The sequence below is a fragment of the Chlorocebus sabaeus genome, chromosome 4 (assembly GCF_047675955.1).
Source record: "Chlorocebus sabaeus isolate Y175 chromosome 4, mChlSab1.0.hap1, whole genome shotgun sequence".
NCBI classification, from domain to species: domain Eukaryota; kingdom Metazoa; phylum Chordata; class Mammalia; order Primates; family Cercopithecidae; genus Chlorocebus; species Chlorocebus sabaeus.
In genome coordinates, this window is record NC_132907.1 from 77,563,463 (window position 1) to 77,584,391 (window position 20,929).

The 20,929-nt window shown below is 43.2% G+C and overlaps 1 protein-coding gene across 2 annotated transcripts in view; it reads left to right on the plus strand.

Annotated features, from left to right (window-relative positions):
• Positions 1-20,929, plus strand: part of MYO10 (myosin X) — a 272,370-nt gene that overhangs the window by 207,048 nt on the left and 44,393 nt on the right. For both annotated transcript variants that reach the window (XM_007961248.3, XM_037988722.2), the window contains 2 exons: positions 19,445-19,569; positions 19,668-19,782. In XM_007961248.3, coding sequence (XP_007959439.3) covers positions 19,445-19,569; positions 19,668-19,782 — 240 coding nt within the window. The remainder of the gene's footprint in view (positions 1-19,444; positions 19,570-19,667; positions 19,783-20,929) is intronic.

Genomic DNA, 20,929 nt, shown 5'->3' on the forward strand with positions numbered 1-20,929 from the left:
GGTGATTCTCATGGGAGCCAGGGAACAACCCGGGACTCTGTATTCTGTCTTTGTTTCTCTGGCTGGGCTTGAACTTGACACTGCCCTGTGTGGTGTCCCTCTGGTTTTGGCATCCTGTACCAGCTGATGCTACCCCTGTTGACCTCTGCTCCATACTGATTTGTCTTCTGGATATTTTTGAGGCTCACAGTGTTAACCACTGAAGAGTTCTAAACTATAAACAAGCCTTGCAGTATCTTCACGCACCTTAATCCCACTGAGGGATAAGCCCTATCCCCATAAGGCTCCCTCCCTCTCAGAGATGATCCTTCCCTTCAACCATGGCACCCCTTCCATCTACCAACAGACTGTACTGCTGTGTCACATACCCTTCTCTCTCTCCAGGCAGAGTCCAGCTCTTCAGCACGAAGACAGAGTAATTCTGCCAGTAGTGACCTATGCAGTTGATATGTACGAATCCCACCTTTAATAAGAAGCATTTGTTTAGAGGCTCCACGGGGTCAGGACTTGGATCCATGTGCTTGCAGTTATCTTGGTCCTTCCTCAAGGTTACAAAGTGGTTGCCATAGCTGCAACCATCACCTCCTCACAAAACATTGTCATTCCATTTTTTTCAACGAGCATGTGTTATTCCCTTGTGATACATTTCGAGTAAAGCAAATAAAGACCTCACTCTCTTAGAGTAAACATTAATCCTGGAAAGAATCAGGGTTGGGACTGAAGAGACTCCCCTCGGGGCCCCTCTTTAATTAGGAAGGAAAATCTTCTCCCAGGAACCCCTCAGTAGTTTTGCCTGACATCTTCCTCGTTTTTCTGCTTGGTTCTTGGGCCAGGACGGGCCTGGTTGCTGAGCCTCACTCCACAGGAAGCTGAGAAAGTGAGTGGATGAGTTTGTAGGGTTGGCTGGGGTACAGTTGGACTTCTTTTAGCAAAGGGTTGCTGGTGGACCTCACTAGAAAAGAAAACTTTAGGCTGGGTCCGGTGGCTCATGCCTGTAATCCTAGCACTTTGGGAGGCCGAGGCGGGCAGATCACGAGGTCAGGAGATCGAGACCATCCTGGCTAACACACTGAAACCTCATCTCTACTAAAAATACAAAAAGTTAGCCAGCCGTGGTTGCGGTCGCCTGTAGTCCCAGCTACTTGGGAGGCTGAGGCAGGAGAATGGCGTGAACCCGGGAGGTGGAACTTGGAGTGAGCCAAGATCACGCCACTGCTCTCCAGCCTGGGCGACACAGTGAGACTCCATCTCAAAAAAAAAAAACAAAACAAAAAAAAAAACAACTTAAGATGAAGAGTGGAAGGGGTGAAGATAGAGAGAAATACAAACATATTTGGATTTTTCATTGTACAGTTTGGATAACTTTCAATAGATGTAATATCAGATTTTCTGAATCCATGTTTTACACTTGTGGTAGTTTTGAGGAAGGAAGGATTTAAATAAGGACACTTTCTTTTTTTTTCTTTTTTTTTTTTTTTTTGCGACGCAGTCTCGCTCTGTCGCCCAGGCTGGAGTGCAGTGGCTGGATCTCAGCTTACTGCAAGCTCCGTCTCAGGTTTACGCCATTCTCCTGCCTCAGCCTCCCGAGTAGCCAGGACCACAGGCGCCCGCCACCTCGCCCGGGTAGTTTTTTTGTATTTTTTAGTAGAGATGGGATTTCACCATGTTAACCAGGATGATCTCGATCTCCTGACCTCATGATCCGCCCGTCTCGGCCTCCTAAAGTGCTGGATTACAGGCTTGAGCCACCGCGCGCGGCCGACACTTTCTTATCCATTGAGTCTGACTTGATGTTAAACTACAGGAAGAGAAAGAAGTTTAGTACTTCATGCAAAATTACAGAATAATATTGTAATAACAGTGGATTTGTATATACACCAATACAAAGAAATATCTTAGAAGCATTAACTCAAAATTGACCTTGATACCTTCTAGGACAGTGCATCTCAAAGAGTCAAAATAGCAGTGTTTTGTTTTTCGTTGCCAATTCGTTGAGGACTGGTGCATTTGGAAAATACAGTAAAAATGATGCAGCCACATCAGATGTCTAAGAGTTCCTAAATGCTTATTCTCACCTTTGGTGGCCATCTTGCCACGGACAGGCAGCTGTCCCAGGCCACACTTGGAGTCAGTCTTCTGGTTTTCCCACGAGGACAGAGGGCCCAGAACTGGACACAGGTCCTAGTGCACAGTAGTCGTGTGACCTTGAGCAGGCCACTCCACCTGGATCAGGGTCTCCACGTATATAATGGAATAATAGTCCTGTCTTGCCCATGAGCTCTTGGAGATTCAATCAGACTCATGGAAAGCCTTGGTACATGGTAATGCATGTTTAAATATTAGGTGTCATTATATGCTGTTTCACTTTTAATTCAGGAGGGAGACTATATATAGCTTTTTTTTTTTTTTTCAGTGTTGACGATTTTTTCAGTGTTGACTGACGATTCAGTGTTGATCGCCAGCTTTGGCGATCCTGGAGTTCCCTTTTTGCAGGAAAAGGCAGTTCTGCTTTCTATCTTCCCACAGAGCTGGAGGGGTGGGAGCCAAAGGAAAGTCCCCAGGTGCCTCATCCCCAAGGAGTTGGTGTGCAAGTTGGTGTGGCCTGAAGTCCGGGATCTGCCTACAGGGTTTCCCTCGAGGGCAGCCCGCAGAAAGAGGCAGAGTTGAGGAGTCTGTCCGGTGTGCAGAAGAGGAGAGAAGCGACCCTGGCCGTGTGCAGTAGTCCACCCACACGCAGGGCCATTTAGAGAGAGGACGTCGGAGTGGCAGGTGCAGGGCTGTGAAAGGCAGGAAACCAGGAGGCAGAAACCAGAATGGAAGGAAGAAGCGGTGGCGGAGGGCAGCCTGTGTTCCTAGAGCTCAGGGAAGCATTCGATCAAACGCTCAACACGTGTGATTTTCAGGCTGCTTGTGTGTTTTGGAAACAATTATGTGACTGGGCACATCGGCAGCCAAGATTCAAATGAGTGAATGTCCCATGGACATAATTAAAGATAAAGGGCTTGTACTAAACACTGGACAGCTGTTAGGCATAGCTTTTCCAGGCATTTATTTGCTTTTTTTTTTTTTTTTTTGGTGGGTGGGGGAAGGATTGGAGTGTATGTGCCCCAGTTTTATCTTGTTTAATCTGGCTTTATTATAGCTTTATCCTCAGCGCTGGCTCTGTTTCAGCATCCCTATAGGCATGGAAGATGCTGGCTTCAACAGTTTGTTGTAAAAAACAAAAAAGCAAAGTTAATGTCCTAGGAATCTTTTGGGGGATCTTTGAAAACTAAATATAAATTTATTAGGAAAAGTAGTTAATTATATGTTTTTTGAGAATCATTGTCTTGATCCTGAAAGATTATTTCACACTTTATTTGACGTTAATGGAAATTCTTCGTGTCTGATTTATTTGTTCAGAGTCATTAGCCTCGTGAGAACTATTCTTGGGGCCTTTATTTCACAGTATTTGCATGAGCATTGTTTTTTATCTTTGAAAAATGGGTAATGTAATGAAAAGGAATATGTGTTAGTCTCTAAACATACAAGCCTTATATCAAAATAGTCTGACAGTTTATTTATGCAAAACATGCTGCAGGTATCAAACAAAATTCTAATCAAATTAGAATTTTAAGCCTTGTTGTTGTTTCACTCTCCAAGTCCTTATAAACCAGAAGCCCTCATTTTTTAGAGTAACACTGTTCAATAGGAATAGAATTAAGCCCCATGTCTGATTTAGGTTTTCCAGTAGCCACATTTAAAAGCATAAAAAAAAAATTGTTTTTTTGGGAAAGCAGTTTTAACATTTTTTTTTTTTTTACTATATCCAAAATGTTATAGTTTCAACCTGTAATAAATTTCAGAATGATTAATGAGATACTTTGCATTATTTTTTTCATACTAGGTTTTTGAAATCTGGTGTGTAATTATCTCTAGAGCACAACTCAGTTTGCACGAGTTGAGCACCCTGTTTGTCTGGCTTTTATTCTCTAACTCAGAGATCAGTAAACTTTTTCTGTAACTGGCAAGATAGTAAGTATTTTAGGCTTTGCTATTGTATTGTGGAAGTGGTCACAGACAATGTCTGGCTGTGTTCCAATAAAACTTTATTTACAAAAACAGGTGGCGGGCCGGATATGGCTGGCAGGCTGCGGTTTACAAGCCCTCACTCTAATTAAATGTATCATCTCGTGTGGGTTTTAATGCTCAGAAGTTGATTTCTATTTTGGGCTGCTACCAAGATAGCTATTGTGATGAAATTCATTCAGAAATATTCAGGAAATATGTACCAGGAAGTATACTCCATTGTTAAATAATGAATACGTTGGAACTGCAGGAACTCTCCCGTTCCTGAATTTGCACCTTTCAGGAAGAGCAGCATAGCTAGCGGTGCTTAGTGCTGGCTTGGCTGTCACAATGCCTGGATTTGAAGCTCGGCTGTGTTAGTTAAGCATGAGCCTTGTGACCCCAGACAGTTAATTAACCACCCTGCACTTCAGGTTATGCGTCTGTAGAATGGGGATGACAATAATATCTACCTCATAGAGTTGCTAAAATTAAATGAAAGCTAACACAGTAAGCCCTTGGTACATGTTAGCTTTCGTTATTCCTCTGTCACTAATGTTGCTGCTGGAAGTACTACTTGTACTGTTACTACTAGTGGTGTTAGTACTGCTATTACCACCATCACCACCACCACCACCACCACAGAGATCCATACATACAAACCAACAAGTCAGAATGGAACCACGCTGACTTGTTATTGTCCACAGATGACCTTAGTGGCCACTCATATGGTGTCACTTTGGACGTGAACTTGTCAGTTAATAGATGTGCTACTGCACTCTAGGGGAGATCTGGTGTGATCCGCAAGGATTTAATGTTAAAATACTTGAGTGGGCTGGTCACGGTGGCTTACACCTGTAATCCCAGCACTTTGGGAGGCCGAGGCGGGTGGATCACCTGAGGTTGGGAGTTTGAGACCAGCCTGGCCAACATGGTCGTCCGTCTCTACTGAAAATACAAAAATTAGCCTGATATGGCAGTATGCGCCTTATAATCCTAGCTACTCGGGAGACTGAGGCAGGAGATTCGCTTGAACCCAGGAAGCGGAGGTTGCAGTGACCTGAGATCACGCCACTGCACTCCAGCATGGGTGACAGAGTGAGACTCTGTCTCATACACACAAAAAAATGCGTGCCTGTTGCTCCTCTGGCCTGGTAATTGCCATATGATATGACTCAGATCACAGGACATTCTTTGACCCTATTTAATGAAAATGCTAATGGCTGCCCTACCCACCTCACAGGGTGACAGAGCAAATTGTAGGTAAAGTACTCTGGAAATTGTAGAGTGTTATGGACATATTAGCTGACAGCATTTCCCATACGATTGCTGTTTTAAAAATTTATATCACACACTTAATTTTATCATCATGGGCTGATTTAATTCATAGAGTAGTTGTAAAGATTAAGTGGCACATGTAAAGTGCTCAGTTCAATGGTAGAAATATAGCCCCTGTTCAAGGACTGGGTAGTTGCTATTTTTATTACTCGATTTTCAATTTAAGATGTAGCATTTTGGCTGGGTGCCATGGCTTGCCCCTATAATCCCAGCATTTTGGGAGAGCGAGGTGGGCAGATCACAATGTCAGGAGTTCGAGACCAGCCTGGCCAACATGGGGAAACCCCATCTGTACTAGAAACACAAAAATTAGCAAAATTAGCCGGGCATGATGGTGCACGTCTGTAATCCCAGCTACTCAGGACACTAAGGCAGGAGAACCGCTTGAACCTGGGAGACAGGTTGTAGTGTGCCAAGATCATGCCGCTGCACTCCAGCCTGGGCGACACAGGGAGACTCTGTCTCCAAAAAAAAAAAAAAGAAGAAGAAGGTGAAAGAACTGTATATCCTGACAGGTTAACTGTCTCTAAGATTCTGTTAGGTAAGAAAAGCAAAATGTGGAACACTTTTATTTGCATTGCATTTTTAAAAAAGTAATGCATGTATTTGCACACACATGTGAGCGTACATATACACACACATGCATACTGTGTTTATACATGCGTCGACTGTGCCTGAAGGAGACACAGGAAACTAGTACGAGTGGTTTTCCCCAGGAGAGCTGTGGGGTTTTTATGCAGATACTTTTTGGTATATGTATGTATATGTATTATATATGCACATATACACCCAGATCCTTTGCATGTATTATGTTTTCATCTAACAACAACAAATTAGTCAGTGGGGAAAAAGAGATGGCTGTAATCTCCCAATTTCTTTTGTATCCCTTCTCATTAAACACTATACTGAAGAGTTACTTCGTTACGTCTTGCAGTGGAACCCCCATAAAAACACATTCCAGTCATGTCATGTGAGTCATTAAAAAAAAAACTGGGTTTCGAGCTGCATTTTGGGCATGTTCTCTAGAAACACATTGTGAGGACTACTTGGACCTTATGCTGGCTTCCTTTAGAGTCATTTGAACCAGTGTCAGGACCCTGAGATTTTCTGTGCTGTTTTCATGACAGTAAATCAAATCCAGTTGGACAGAGTTGGTTTCACTTAGGTTTTCTTGCAAAATTCTCACTCCAACAGTGAGAAACCTGGCTCCCATCGTCTGCCGTTAATTTATTTGTTTAACTCCAGTGTACATGTACAGTAGTATCAGAGTTGTGACCCCATACCCCTGGGGTAAACAACTTTATCAACTATAGTACAGTGCTTAAATGCAGTTCTTTTTGCTTTTAGTCCTATAGACTCTATACGTTTCCAGAGTTATTTAAGACAGCATCTTTTCTCCCACCCTGTTTAGTAAGGTCAATTCATTTATTCTCTTGTGACAATCTACATTATTTCTTGGTTTCCCCAAAGGTTTATTCCTGTGAGTTTTGACAAATGCACGATGCCATGTATCCACCATTACAGGATCACCCAGAATAGTGTCACTTCCCTAAAATTCCTGTGTGCTTTAGTTCTTCATCCTTCCCCCGATCCCTGGCAACCACTGATTGTTCTACTGTCTCTGAAGTTTTGTCTCTTTCTGCATGTCATATAATTGGAGTCACATAGTATATAGCCATTTCAGACTGACATCTTTCACCTAGCACTATGTATGCACTTGAGGTTCCTCCGCGTCTTTTTGTGGCTTGATAACTTTTGAATCATATTACGTTGTATGGATAGACCGTAGTTTCTTTGTCCGTTCACCTGTTGAAGGATGTCTTGATTGCTTCCAGTTTTTGGCAGTCAGGAACAAAGATGCTGTAAAATTTCTGTGCAGATTCTTGTGTGGACGTAAGTTTTTGCCTAAATGGGAAAATACGTGAGAGGGCAGTTGCTGAATCATGTGTTCAGACTGTGTTCAGCTTTTAAGAAACTGTCTTCCAAATTGACCGTACCATTTTGCATTCCTGCCAGTTCTGGGTGAGAGTTCTTGTTGCTCCACATTTTTGCCAGCATTTGATATTGTCAGTTTTCTGGATTTTCAGCATTCTAATAAGTATGTAGTGGTACTTCATAATTGTTTTAATTTTTAATTCCCCAATGACAGGTGATGCCTTTTCATATGCTTATTAGCCTATCTTCTTTGGTGAAGTGTCTCTTCAGATCTTTCGCTTATGTTAAAAATTGGATTTTCATACTGTTTAGTTTTAAGTGTTCTTTGTAAATTTTTGAAACGGTCTTTCTTAGTGTGTATTTTCCAAAATTTTTCAGTCTGTCACTTGTCTTTCGTTGCCTTAACAGCATCTTTCTCAGAAGAAAAGTTTTTAATTTTAATGAAATCCTACATTTCTATTTTTTCCTCCATGGAACATGCTTTTGTTGTTGTATCAAAGTTATCCCCAAAGCCACCTGGATTATTTCCTATGTTATCGTCTACGAGTTTCATAGTTTTGTGATTTACATTGCATACCTAGGTCTATGATTTACTTAATTCTTGTGAAGGTTGTAATGTCCGCATCTAGATTATATCTTTGCATATTGATGTCCAATTGTTTTAGCACCATTTGTTAGAAAGACTGTCCTTTCTGTAATTGCCTTTGCACGTTTCTCAAAAATCAGTTGATTATAGTTGTGTAGATCGACATACTTTTTAAAAAGCAAAAATCATTCTCATTTCTCAAAACTCTGTAAGAGAGGCAAAACCTATTTAATGTTAGTTAAACAAATATATTAGAAACAGCTGTAAACAGAACCACAATTTTGATCATGCAAATACACCAGCATAAGTGAGAGCGTATCTGATACGTAGGGTCCCACGCCAGGCAATGTAGTAAACTGAGACATTCATAGAATTCAGGCTGTCCCCTGAGATAATGTGTAATTTAATGGGGAGTTCACGTGGACATGCTTAACCTGAAAAAGAGCGTGACCAGGGGTCACATCCTCATGCAAGTACATCGTGTGCTGGGAACCCAGGGGTGAGGAGCATCATGGATGGCACCTGTGGGATGCATCAGAACAGTTTTACGGAGGAGGAAGCATTTGAGAGACACCTAAAAGATCCATCAGGCTCAACAGATGGTACATTTCAGGTGGAGAGGCCAGTTTCAGCTGAGGTGAAGACAGGAAGTGAGCATTTTAGTCAAGAAACAACTAGAATGATCTATAGTTGGACTAACCGGTAGGATTTGTGTAGGGGTGTATTGACTGGGAAGGTAAATTGGAGCCACACCATGAGGACCTCAAATGGGAAATGGAAGGCCTTTGTCTTAAAGTGGCATATGCTGGCAGTGTGTGAACAGGGCTGTGATACAGTCAGAGCTGTGCCTTAGAAAGATTGACATGTATGTGTGCATGTTATTTATGTTCCAGTGTTTTCTTTCCCATTAGGTAGTTGAGGTTTGTGTGGGTCCGAGGTAAGCACCTGCAGCTGTAACAGAGTGTGAGTGTCCTTGCTCAGGGTGACAGCTGTACTTAGTCTCAGCGGATATGTGGGTTGAAGGTTGTACTTGGTGAGTGAGAAATGTCCAGGCCCTACAATCAGACCTCCAGGACTGACTCCCAGCTCGCTCGCCATTCAGGCCCTGCTTACTACCTTCCTGTTCCTCACCTGGTGGGTTTGCCTCTTCTCTAGGGGAAAGTAGTTTCTGCCTCTTTTCTCAAAATGTGAAAATTAGCAAGTAGCAACCACTGTGTAAAGTGTTTAACAGGCCCGGGGTGAAATGACTGATGTAAGTACAAAGGACTTTTGTCTCCAGTTGAATTCACTTTTATTTACCTTCTGTGCAAGGTCAGGAAAGTTATATTGCTGCTTTAGTAACGATGCTTTTGAACATTGTTCAAAGCATGATAAACTTCTTATCTGAGAATATTTATTCACCACTCTTGAGAGTTTATTGTAGCAAAGAAAGCAAATAGACTGAGATTCCTTGCAGAGTTCTTTGTGAATCAGCAAGAGGAGGGGATGGGAGTCTTGTGGTGAGGCTTTCTTAGTAGTTGCAGGACTGGGAATGATATTTTGTTATGTAGCATAATTGTCTTTGGGTAATTCTTTAACTTCTTAAAGTTGAAGAGGGGTTATCAGAAGATAAAGTTGTTTGTGTTTAAAGTTAAATGGGGTAGAGGTATATCCCATATGGAAATGCAAATACAAATATACCTAATATTTTAAATCCTCTCTATAGCAGTGCCTCTTGCCCACACATACAGTATTCACTTATCTAAAGAATCATGTAATGGCTTTTCTTATTACATAATTAACATATTTTATGTTTCTTAATATAGTGGCGGACTAATCCTCCATAATATGAACTGTGCACTGAGTCCCTCAGTTGCAGACCCAATATGTATGTGAAGTTTAAAGTATTTCATTTAAAGTAGGTCAGGTGCCATTAAAAAATACAATGTGGAGGCTGGGTGCGGTGGATCACACCTGTAATCCCAGCAATTTGGGAGGCAGAGACAGGTGGATCACGAGATCAGGAGATGGAGACCATCCTGGCTAACATGGTGAAACCCCGTCTCTACTAAAAATACAAAAAATTAGCCGGGCGTGGTGGCAGGCGCCTGTATTCCCACCTCCTTGGGAGGCTGAGGCAAGAGAATCACTTGAACCTGGGAGGCAGAGGTCGCAGTGAGCCAAGATTGCGCCACTGCATTCCAGCCTGGGTGACACAGCAAGACTCCGTCTCAAAAATTAATATAATATAATATAATATAATATAATATAATATAATATAATATGGAAAAGTAGAACTCTAAATTTTGAAAGCAGTACCACTCACTTTGAGAAATAGTCTAGCAATGTGGAGGTTTTTTAGGTTTTACAAGACATAAAGTCTTCAAAAAAATTTTTTAAAATAAGCTCCCAAGTTAAGGCAGTAAAGGCAGTTGACGTATTGGGTGTGATGCTCAGCTCCTTTGTTTGGCTTTCTGGGGCTGCTCGTCAGGGCTCTGAGGATCTCCTGTGTTGCCAGAGCTCGGCCTCTCTACCATTTTGCATCCTAAGCAGATCTGATCTGGAGAGGGCCTGCATTTGTCAGGGCAGAGCAGGGACTGGGTTTGCTCCCGGACATCTCATACCATTAGTTGTTTGTGTGAGTGCTTAATCTATGGGAGGCTTCTAATACATACATACACATTTATTTATTTATTTATTTAGAGACAGAGTTTCGCTCCTGTTGCCCAGGCTGGAGTGCAATGGTGCGATCTTGGCCCACTGCAACCTCTGCCTCCTGGGTTCAGGTGATTCTTCTGCCTCAGCTTCCCGAGTACCTGGGGTGACAGGCATGCACCGCCACGCCCAGCTAATTTTTATATTTTTAGTGGAGATGGGGTTTCTCCGGGCTGGTCGGGCTGGTCTTGAACTCCTGGCCTCTGGTGATCCACCCACCTCATTCTCCCAAAGTACTGGGATTATAGGCGTGAGCCACCGGCCCTTGGCCCTAATAAACATTTTTAGTTGATTGAAATAATCATTTACATTTATATAATCTCCAAGACATTGTGATCACATGAAAGTTTTAGACTTTGAATACATTCTCTCCAAAAACAGATAGGAAAGGATCCACTCTAGAAATAAATTATAACATGTTCAGAAGCACCCAAGGAGTTGTCACATTGTGTTTGATATTTGTTATTAAAGCAGAAGCAGTCGTTATTAAATACGTTGTCACGTGCAGGGCATGATCCTCGGGATACAGTACCACATGTTCCCAGTGTGTCCCTTGTCCACTGTGGTGTGTCATCTCGTGCTCAGACGCCTGCCCTTAGCGGGCATCCAAGGAGGGGTTAAGAGATGCAAATGGAGTTAAATCCGCCGTGGGTCAATGAACAGTTGAATTATTTGTCAGCCATCAGAGGTTGATACGCGAAGGAAGGATATGGTCACCTGTTGTCTGTGTTTATGGGAGTAACCAGAGGTGGATTTGCTCAGTTTGCAATTTGATTTTCTAAAAGCCCTTCTTTATTCACTAGTTGCTTCCATATGCAGATGTTTGGCTGAACTCACAATGTAGCAAACTGATTTCTTATCAATGTGGTCGTGGCCCTTAAAATTGTGATCTTGAAGTCACCTGTATTAGACCAAGTCAGTACCTGACAAGTTGATCTCTAAGAATGTTCCTTGTGCTTAAATCTCCAGAGAATGTCTGTGTTTCCAGAAGACTGATTGCTGCTGGGAATGATACCGTGTAGACCACATTCTCTGCCTAGGTTCCACTTAATCTTTTCCCTAAAGAAGTTTTCATTCCTTTCAGAATTATATCCCATGGAAATATATCCCAGTTTTATAAGTGCCAGTAGATTTGATGCATACAAGTTTGATTTACCTGCTAGTTTTCAGAAACACAAAACTCTTTGAGACTTTTTAACTTCCTTGGTTTAAGCAAATGTTAAAACCGGTTTGAGGCCGCGTAGGGTGGCTCAAGCCTGTAATCCCAGCACTTTGGGAGGCTGAGGTGTGTGGATCACCTGAGGTCAGGAGTTCAAGACCAGTCTGGCCAACATAGGAAAACCCCATCTCTACTGAAAATACAGAATTAGCCAGGTGTGGTAACACATGCCTGTAATCCCAGCTACCCACTTGGGAGGCTCAGGCGGGAGAATTGCTTGAACCTGAGAGGCAGAGGTTACAGTGGGCCAAGATCGTACCACTGCACTCCAGCCTGGGTGACAAGAGAGACTTCATCTCAAAAAAAAAAAAAAAAAACCGGTTTGAACAAGTCATTTTGCCTTCCTTATTTCCAGTCTCCTCATCTACAAAATGGCTTTTCCCTAAAGTCCTGTCTGGCTCTGGAAAAACCCATGGCCCCTGTGTGACAGGCTGCATTCCTACCACCCCCAGCCACCCCTTCCTGGGCTCTTCTCAGGATGCCTTGGTTGGTTTTTGTGAGATTCTCAAATGCTGAAAAACATTAGAACTTTAACGGTCCACGGGTAATAAACTCACTGTATTTTCTTTCATTAAATAAGCACAGATTGAATGTCCCCTTACCATCGGCAAATGGCTGTTTCCAGATCCGCTGTCATACTTCTTCTTGTCATGCACTGTTCGTGAAATTGTGGAAGGCTCGGTAATGTTGAGGGCAATTGGATTCATTGATGCATAAATAAATGCATTTCTGTCTTCATTGGGAAGCACCGTCCCTGTTGTTGGTGTCCCTGTTTGTCAGCACCTCTGTTGTCCTTTATCTAAATTTTAAGTGCAGGAGGTAAGGTTTGCCTGTAATTGATGTTTGTAGAGGGTTTAGCGTGCCCTGTTACTAATCATTATTAATCATGTAGGCATTCTGAAATCGTAATTTTCAGATTGTATGGAAATAAGTATTTCTAATTATTCTTGATAGGATTAAATTATCCAGAGTAGACATTAAAACTACATAGATTTCATCCTGTCTCTGGGATGCAGACTTTCTCTTCCATCCATTTCTTGTCCATTTTAAATGCCTCAGTGTTAGACTGGTACTTAGTGTACTTTTTTTTTTTCGAGACGGAGTGTCACTCTGTTGCCTAGGCTGGGTTGCAGTGGCACGATCTCGGCTCACTGTACTTCCGCCTCCTGGGTTCAAGCAGTTCTCCTGCCTCAGCCTCCCAAGTAACTGGGACTGCAGGCGCACACCACCACGCTCGGCTGATTTTTGTATTTTTCGTAGAGACAGGGTTTCACCGTATTGGTCAGGCTGATCTTGAACTGCTGACCTCAGGCAAGCCACCTACCTCGGCCTCCCGAAGTACTGGTGAGCCACCACGCCTGGCCCTAATGTACTTAACAAAAATTTTTAACAGCTTTTTTGAGATAGGGTTCTTATGTCATGTAATTGCCTTATTTAAAATGTGCAATTCCGTGAATTTAAAAAAATTTTTACAGCTATGTGCAGCCATCACCAGAGTTAATTTTACAACATTTTCATCACCTCAAAAAGAAACCCCCAGGCTGGGTGCGGTGGCTCACGCCTGTAATCCCAGCACTTTGGGAGGTGGAGGCAGGCGGATTACTTGAGGTTGGGAGTTCGAGACCAGCCTGACTAACATGGAGAAACCTCATCTCTACTAAAAATACAAAATTAGCCAGGTGTGGTGACACATGCCCGTAATCCCAGCTACTCAGGAGGCTGAGGCAGGAGAATGGCTTGAAACCAGGAGGCTGAGGCAGGAGAATGGCTTGAAACCAGGAGGCTGAGGTTGTGGTGAGCCGAGATTGCACCGTTGCATTCCAGCCTGGGCAACAAGAGCGAAACTCCGTCTCAGGAAAAAAACAAAAAACAAAAAACAAAACAAAACAAAAAAAAACCTTGCCTTTTAGTCACCCAGTTTCCTGTGTCCCTGTCCCCATGCAACTCCCAGAATCAACTTCCTGTTTATATAGGGTTCCGTGTTTCAGACATCGTCTGTATGAATGGAATCATGGGATGTGTGTCTTTTGTCACTGTGACTGGTTTTTCCCTTAGCATAATGTCATCAAGGCTCATCCATCTTGTTGTATGTGTCAAGACTTCGTTCCCTTGTATGGCAGGTTAATGTTGCATTGATATGTGCATTTTATATACACGATAATGATACATGCCAAATCTGTTTTCTCCATTGATGAGCTCCTGGACATTGGGCAGGCTGTTTCCACTTACAAGTCATCCCCCTGCCCCGCGTGCAGCGTCTACTCAGCCTTTCCTGCTTCACCCTGTTCCATGCAGGACCTCCAGAAGTCTCCATCTTCTTGTTTCTGTAAAAAATGCTATTTTCAGGTCGGGTGTGGTGGCTCACGCCTGTAATCCCAGCACTTTGGGAGGCCGAGGTGGGCGGATCACAAGGTCAGGAGATCAAGACCATCCTGGTTAACACAGTGAAACCCTGTCTCTACTAAAAATACAAAAAAAAAAAAAAAAAAAAAAAAATGAGCCGGGCATGGTGGCGGGCGCCTGTAGTCCCAGCTACTCAGGAGGCTGAGGCAGGAGAATGGCATGAACCCGGGAGGCGGAGCTTGCAGTGATCAGAGATCTCGTCACTGCACTCCAGCCTGGGTGATGTAGCGAGACTCCATCTCAAAAAAAAAATGTTACTTTAAAATTTCTTCAAAGATAAAATCATACAGAAAATTTCCCATGACGTATGTGACTGTTTCCTTCTTTTAGCGCAGTCTTTTTTCTTTCCCGTTTTTTCTGAGCTGGATCCCTCCCACCTGCGACTGCCACTCAGTAACAATCTAGCTTGTATCTATTTCTCTTCGTCGTTGTGCAAACATCATAGAGTGCACTCCCAGAAACCTAGATGGGGTAGCCTACGACCCTCCTAGCAATATGGTGTGACCCATTGCTCCTAGGATGCAATCTTGTACAGCATGTTACTCTACAAGACTATGGACAGCTGTACCACAGCGATAAGTATCTGTATCTAAACATGCCTACACATAGAAAAGGCACAATAAAAATGCGGTGTTAAGTCTGGGTGCAGTGGCTCATGCCTGTAATCCCAGCAGGTTGGGAGGCCAAGGTGGGCAGATCTTCTGAGGTCAGAAGTTTGAGACTAACCTGGCCAACATGGTGAAACCCCGTCTTTATTAGAAATACCGAAACTAGCCAGGTGTGGTGGTGGACACCTTTAATCCCAGCTACTCGGGAGGCTGAGGCATGAGAATTGCTTGGACCCAGGAGGCGGAGGTTGCAGTGAGCTGAGATCGTATCACTGAACTCCAGCCTGGGTGACAGAGCGAGACCCTGTCTCAAAAAATAAAAAAAATAATAAATAAATACAGCGTTTCAATCTTACATCACCATCACCATATCTGTAGTCCGTCGTTGACTGAAACATCATTATGTGGTACATACTACATTTATATGCATATATATAGCTAGAGCAGGGATTTTTGGAGAGGAGTGGTCTTTTTTTTTTTTTTTTTAAGAAAGATTCTTTCTAGCTTGTTTTTCTCACTCAATAATACCTTATGAATGGCCCAAGATTCAGTAGGTATGTCTTGAATTTGATCTTTTTTTTTTTTTTTTGTCCAATTGCCCTATTTTGTTCTTTAAAAAATTTTTTTAAATTTATTTTTGTCGTGTACTGATGGGGTGGGGTGTATGAGGTATTTTGATACAGGCATATGATGCATAGTATTCACATCAGGGTAAATGGGGTATCTACCCTCTCAAACATTTATCCTTTGTGTTACAAACCAGCTATACTTTTAGTTATTTTGAAATATACAATTAAATTGTTATTGGCTGTAGTCACTTTGTTGTACCATCAGATACTAAATATTCATTCTTTCTAACTATTTTTTGTACCCAGTAACCATCGCCACTCCCCACTACAATTTTTTTTTTTTTTTTTGAGACAGAGTCTCGCTCTGTCGCCCAGGCTGGAGTGCAGTGGCGTGATCTCGGCTCACTGCAAGCTCCGCCTCCCGGGTTCATGCCATTCTCCTGCCTCAGCCTCCCGAGTAGCTGGGACTACAGGTGCCCGCCACCTCGCCCGGCTAGTTTTTTGTATTTTTTTAGTAGAGACGGGGTTTCACCGTGTTAGCCAGGATGGTCTCGATCTCCTGACCTTGTGATCCGCCCGTCTCGGCCTCCCAAAGTGCTGGGATTACAGGTGTGAGCCACCGTGCCTGGCCGGTCTTATTTTTTTAATGGCTGCATGACCTTTTTATAACGTGCGAGGTATCAGAATATACCCGCCGCCGCCCGTTTGGGGATGGTCTTGCTCCTAGTGTTGTTGCTGCCACCAAGGGGATCCTTACACAGCACAGATCTGACCCTGTTTGTCTCTACTGCCAGCCTCCAGTGACTCCTTGTGACTCCTTCTTATCTTGAATACAAGAACCATGCATCCATCTTCCACCCAGGTCCTTCCCGCCTCCCTCTGTTCCATCCCATCCTGTTGACTGAACTTGCCAGGTTCCTCTTGGCTTTTCTTCCTGTTTTTTTTTTTTTTTTTTTTTCCTGCGGAGAATGCCCCTTCCCTCCAGCGTTTTAAGAGTCCAAGCTCTAGTTCAAATCTGTGCACTTCCCATGTCCCCTCCTCTCCTATATTCTCAAGGAACTTAATTTTAATCTTTAATTATAGTTTGATATTAGGCTTTTCGCTGCATAAGTACTGATGTACCTATCCACCCTCCTAAATTGCAGGGTCCTTGGAAACAAAATACGGCTTCCACCATTTTTTAAAAAAAATCTTCCCCGATCATGAATTACAAAACCTTGCACATAGTAGGTGTTCAGTAAATATTTAGTAAACAGATCAAGTGACTGTAATTGCCCTGGGTTAGAGGCTGTTTCTTCCGAACTCCAACCTATTTGTTGCCATCAAGACTTCCCTGTTGGTACCCTGCAGGCAGTCTTTGTGGGAGTCAGCTCGGGTTCTGGAAAACTAGTTACCAGTCTCCGGAGACAGCGTAATAGCGAAGTTTTGAAAGGCGAAATGCCTTTAAGTTGTGCCTCGTCCAGCCTCCAGCTGTGTCATCTTTGAACATTGAATTAACCAGAAAAGGGAATTGCAGCTGAAAAGAGAACCACCAATGGAAATCCAGGTCTACCCACCTCGTGATCGCAGGGTGGGTTGCCTAGGGCGACAATCAGCCTATAGATGCCCCTTCCCTGGTTAAGTTACTGGGAAGGGGCAGAGTCACTCTCAATGGGAGCCTGGAACTCGCAACAGCTCCTGGCTCCCTCCCTCCCCTTCCTGGGCTGTGTCAAATCCTACAACCACACCACACTAATTAGCCCGAGACTGGAAGGGGTTGTCATGGCGACTGGGCACTTTTTAAAGCGCAGGAATGGTGTTCATTATTGTTCCATGTCTTTAGCTGTGGGGAAAAGGTCAGTGTGGCCGTTGTTTTCCATATGAATTTTGGCCCAAGAGCCAAACCGAAGGTGCAATGCCCCTCGGAGAGGCAGGAAGATGGTGAGTGTGGGTGAACTTTTTGGATGGGGAGGCCCTTTTGGTGTAATATCTTCAGTTGTAATAACTCGAGTGCCGGACTGGGGAATTGTACGGACTTTGTTCAGTAGGGACTGGGAGAAAAGAGGGGGTCGGGAACTGTGAAAGCCTGAGATAGAGATATTTTGGATGAAAGTCTTTTGAGCCTCAGGTGATTAAATATTAAATTTAGAAGGCTTCTCTGGTAGTATAAATTTAACAAAGTTGAGTAAGTCTGATACTTGATTCGATGTTCCTTTTATATTTGCTCTGTACTAGTCTTTGTAGATTGGTGCTGGTTAGATTATATTCCCAAATAAATCTCACAGAAGCGTTGTAACCAAATGCCTTCAGAACAGTCAGCCACCCCCTAGCCTGCATTTTTAAATCCAGAGAGATGGCGTAAGAGTCACCAAGGGTAATTTTGTTTTCATATTTTTATGCTTTTCTTACTTTTCTATGGATAATTTAATCAAGACTAAAAACAGAGAGCCACAGTTGTTCGGACGTTTGCCCTAATTTGCTGGCTGCACTTGGTTGGAATACTGCTAAGTAAAGACAATTTGACCACAGTGTTTGTAGAAGAAATTAAATGTGAGAGAAGTCAGCCCACTAGGGCTGATGGCAGCTATTCCATCAAAAGCTGTGAGGGACAGTTGCAAAGCATTCTTTACATTTATTTTTTTTGCCGATTTTGAAAGCTTGCAGAATAACACGGCTTTATGGCTAATTTTGTGTTAATGACTGCATTGTTAAAGGTCACAAATTAAGCCACTTTGCATTCTTGTGAAGCCACTTTGCATTCTTGTATTTTTTACCAGTTAGGTCCTATAGCACTATTTTTTTGTCATTGTATTCACAGTTGTGTGGGATAACAACATGCAGCTTAATTAAAGGGAATGCGGGTGGGTGGACTAAAAAAAACAAACCACTGTCCCCAGAGTTCCTAAATGGCCCACTTTTTTGCTTTCCCCTGAAAACCTATTGTCCTGGCCCCAGTGCCAGTTTGTTTGGCAGCTGAGCAAATAAAAGAACACATTTCAGAACATTAAGTCTTGGTCTGATTTCCTCTGTCTTTAATTTGTATGTTCTCGGGCTTACTTATTTAGTGATCGGAGTATAGAGATTTCAGTGAATAAGTATTTGACTAGAATTTGAGCAAAGTCAAACTCTTTTTTCACTCCTGTGTCTTCTCCACTGGCTAGCATGGTCGTCTCCCCTTCTCCACCCCCACCCCCACCCCCACCCCACCTGCCACAGTGTGGGTATCCACCCTTCACCGAGTCACTGTGTTCTTAGGTAAAAAATGCCTAGGAATTCAAATTTAAAAAGTAAAATAAAGTGACATTTGTATGACACTTTAGATTCTTTGGGGAAGAAGTAGATTTTAAAGTGGTGGTACCTTTATGATATTTGTGATACAGCCAGAAATGTGAACATGGATATTAATATAAAGGAATTACTGATATCTTTTAAGATATGATAATAGTGTTATATTAACACATGACATATAGTAGAATCTTTGAAAATGAGATGATGTGAAGTTTGGGATTTTCTTTTTTTCTTTTCTTTTTTTTTTTTTTTTGAGACAACTCTGTCACCAGGCTGTAGTGCAGTGGCACCATCTCAGCTCACTGCAACCTCCGCCTCCTGGGTTCAAGTGATTCTTCTGCCTCAGCCTCCCGGTAGCTGGGACTATGGGCGTGCGCCACCACGCCTGGCTAATTTTTGTATTTTTAGTAGAGACAGGGTTTCACCATACTGGCCAGGCTGGTCTTGAACTCCTGACCTCATGATCTGCCCACCTTGGCCTCCCAGAGTGCTGGGATTACAGGCGTGAGCCACCGTGTCCGGCCGGGATTTTCTTAAACATAAGGGGAGGGAGGAAGTAGCTTGTGGATGGGGCAGGATTGGCAGACGTTGATGGTTGTTAAAGCGAGATGTTGGTTCCACTGGGGTTCCTGTGCTAGTCAGTATTTCTGTGTAGGTTCAAGACTCTTATATGTGTTTTGAAGCAGGGATAAACCAATGATGGAGGTAGCTTTATTAAGTCTGCCTTATCTAATTCCATTTTTTCTAATGGTATCCCATCTTTTTTTGCATGGTTTAGATGCCAGACCAGTTTGACCAGGCAGTTGTGCTGAACCAGCTGCGGTACTCAGGGATGCTGGAGACTGTGAGAATCCGCAAAGCTGGGTATGCGGTCCGAAGACCCTTTCAGGACTTTTACAAAAGGCAAGAGGGAGCTGAATTGGATTCTCTTGCTTTTCAAAGGGATTGGAGAAAACAGGGAACCATCGCAGAAGGTGACCCTGTGTGTCTTTACGTTGCAGGTATAAAGTGCTGATGAGGAATCTGGCTCTGCCCGAGGACGTCCGAGGGAAGTGCACGAGCCTGCTGCAGCTCTACGATGCCTCCAACAGCGAGTGGCAGCTGGGGAAGACGAAGGTACGATGCGGAAAAAGAGCAACTCCCACCGAATCCCCGACAGATCTCGGGGTGATGCTCATGGGGTTTAGGGCTCTGTGACACTGCTACACAATTGTTCTTTCACATTAGGAGGATACTCCTGTTGTCATGCCTACCGTATCATTTTGTCTCCCGAATAGTTACTATTTTATTTGAAGTCCTTGACTTGTCAGGGATTCTGTTTCATTAGAGAACGCATTGAAACATCTCATCCTAATTGTGTGTGTGTGTGTATATTTGTTCAGGCAGTCAGCAAATGTTGGCAGACAAGTAGCAGTGCTTTGGAAGTATGAGGCAGCCCCCAGTGTCTAAGAAGCGATACCCCAGACCCTTCTAACTTTCTCTAATTCAAATACTGGCTTTTATCCCTGCAACCAGAGCAGCGACGGAGCAAGAGATCAGTAGCCAGTCTGAAATCCTTTCGGTTGTCAAAAACTCAGTCCAGAAAGCGAAAAGGAAAATCTGCTTTTGAAGATGCCATTGGGGCAGAGGCTCCTTAACCCCCTTTTCCAGATAGGAGCACAGTAGTGGGCAGTCTGGCCTGAACATAAAAAATTAGTCATAAAATTTGTTGTATGACTTCTTCTTTCTGGATCAGGGAACTGCCAAGAACCTCATTTGGCTTCCACTCTCATTCCCCACCCACCTCCAATGACTTGTCACATGGGAGAGACAGCAATGTGACTCGACACAGAAATGCAGGCAGCTGAGGACACATGTGTCCTCGAAGAACAAATCCTCATTCCCGATCCTTCTGCCCTTACACACAGCAGTGCAGTGTCAGAAATATTTTAAAGCTTCCACTCGTAGTATGCTATTTTTAATTTAGGAGTTTCTTTGCTTTATAAAAAGGAAAGGAAAGAGGGAGAAAGCGGGGAGAGAGAGACGTAGGTCTTGCGGTTTGACCAATGTGAGATTGATGACAAGTACTTGGGCATCACCTCCTGGCCATTCAGCAAGGGAAAGTCATGATGGACCCACCTCCCTGCTCTAGGGGAATGTTTTACTGGTGGGGGATTTAAGATATAAACACAAAATAGGGTAGAGATGGCATGCAGAGATAATCACATGAGCCAGCTATTGCTCTGCAATACATTACTGCAAACTTCGTGGCTTTAACAACACA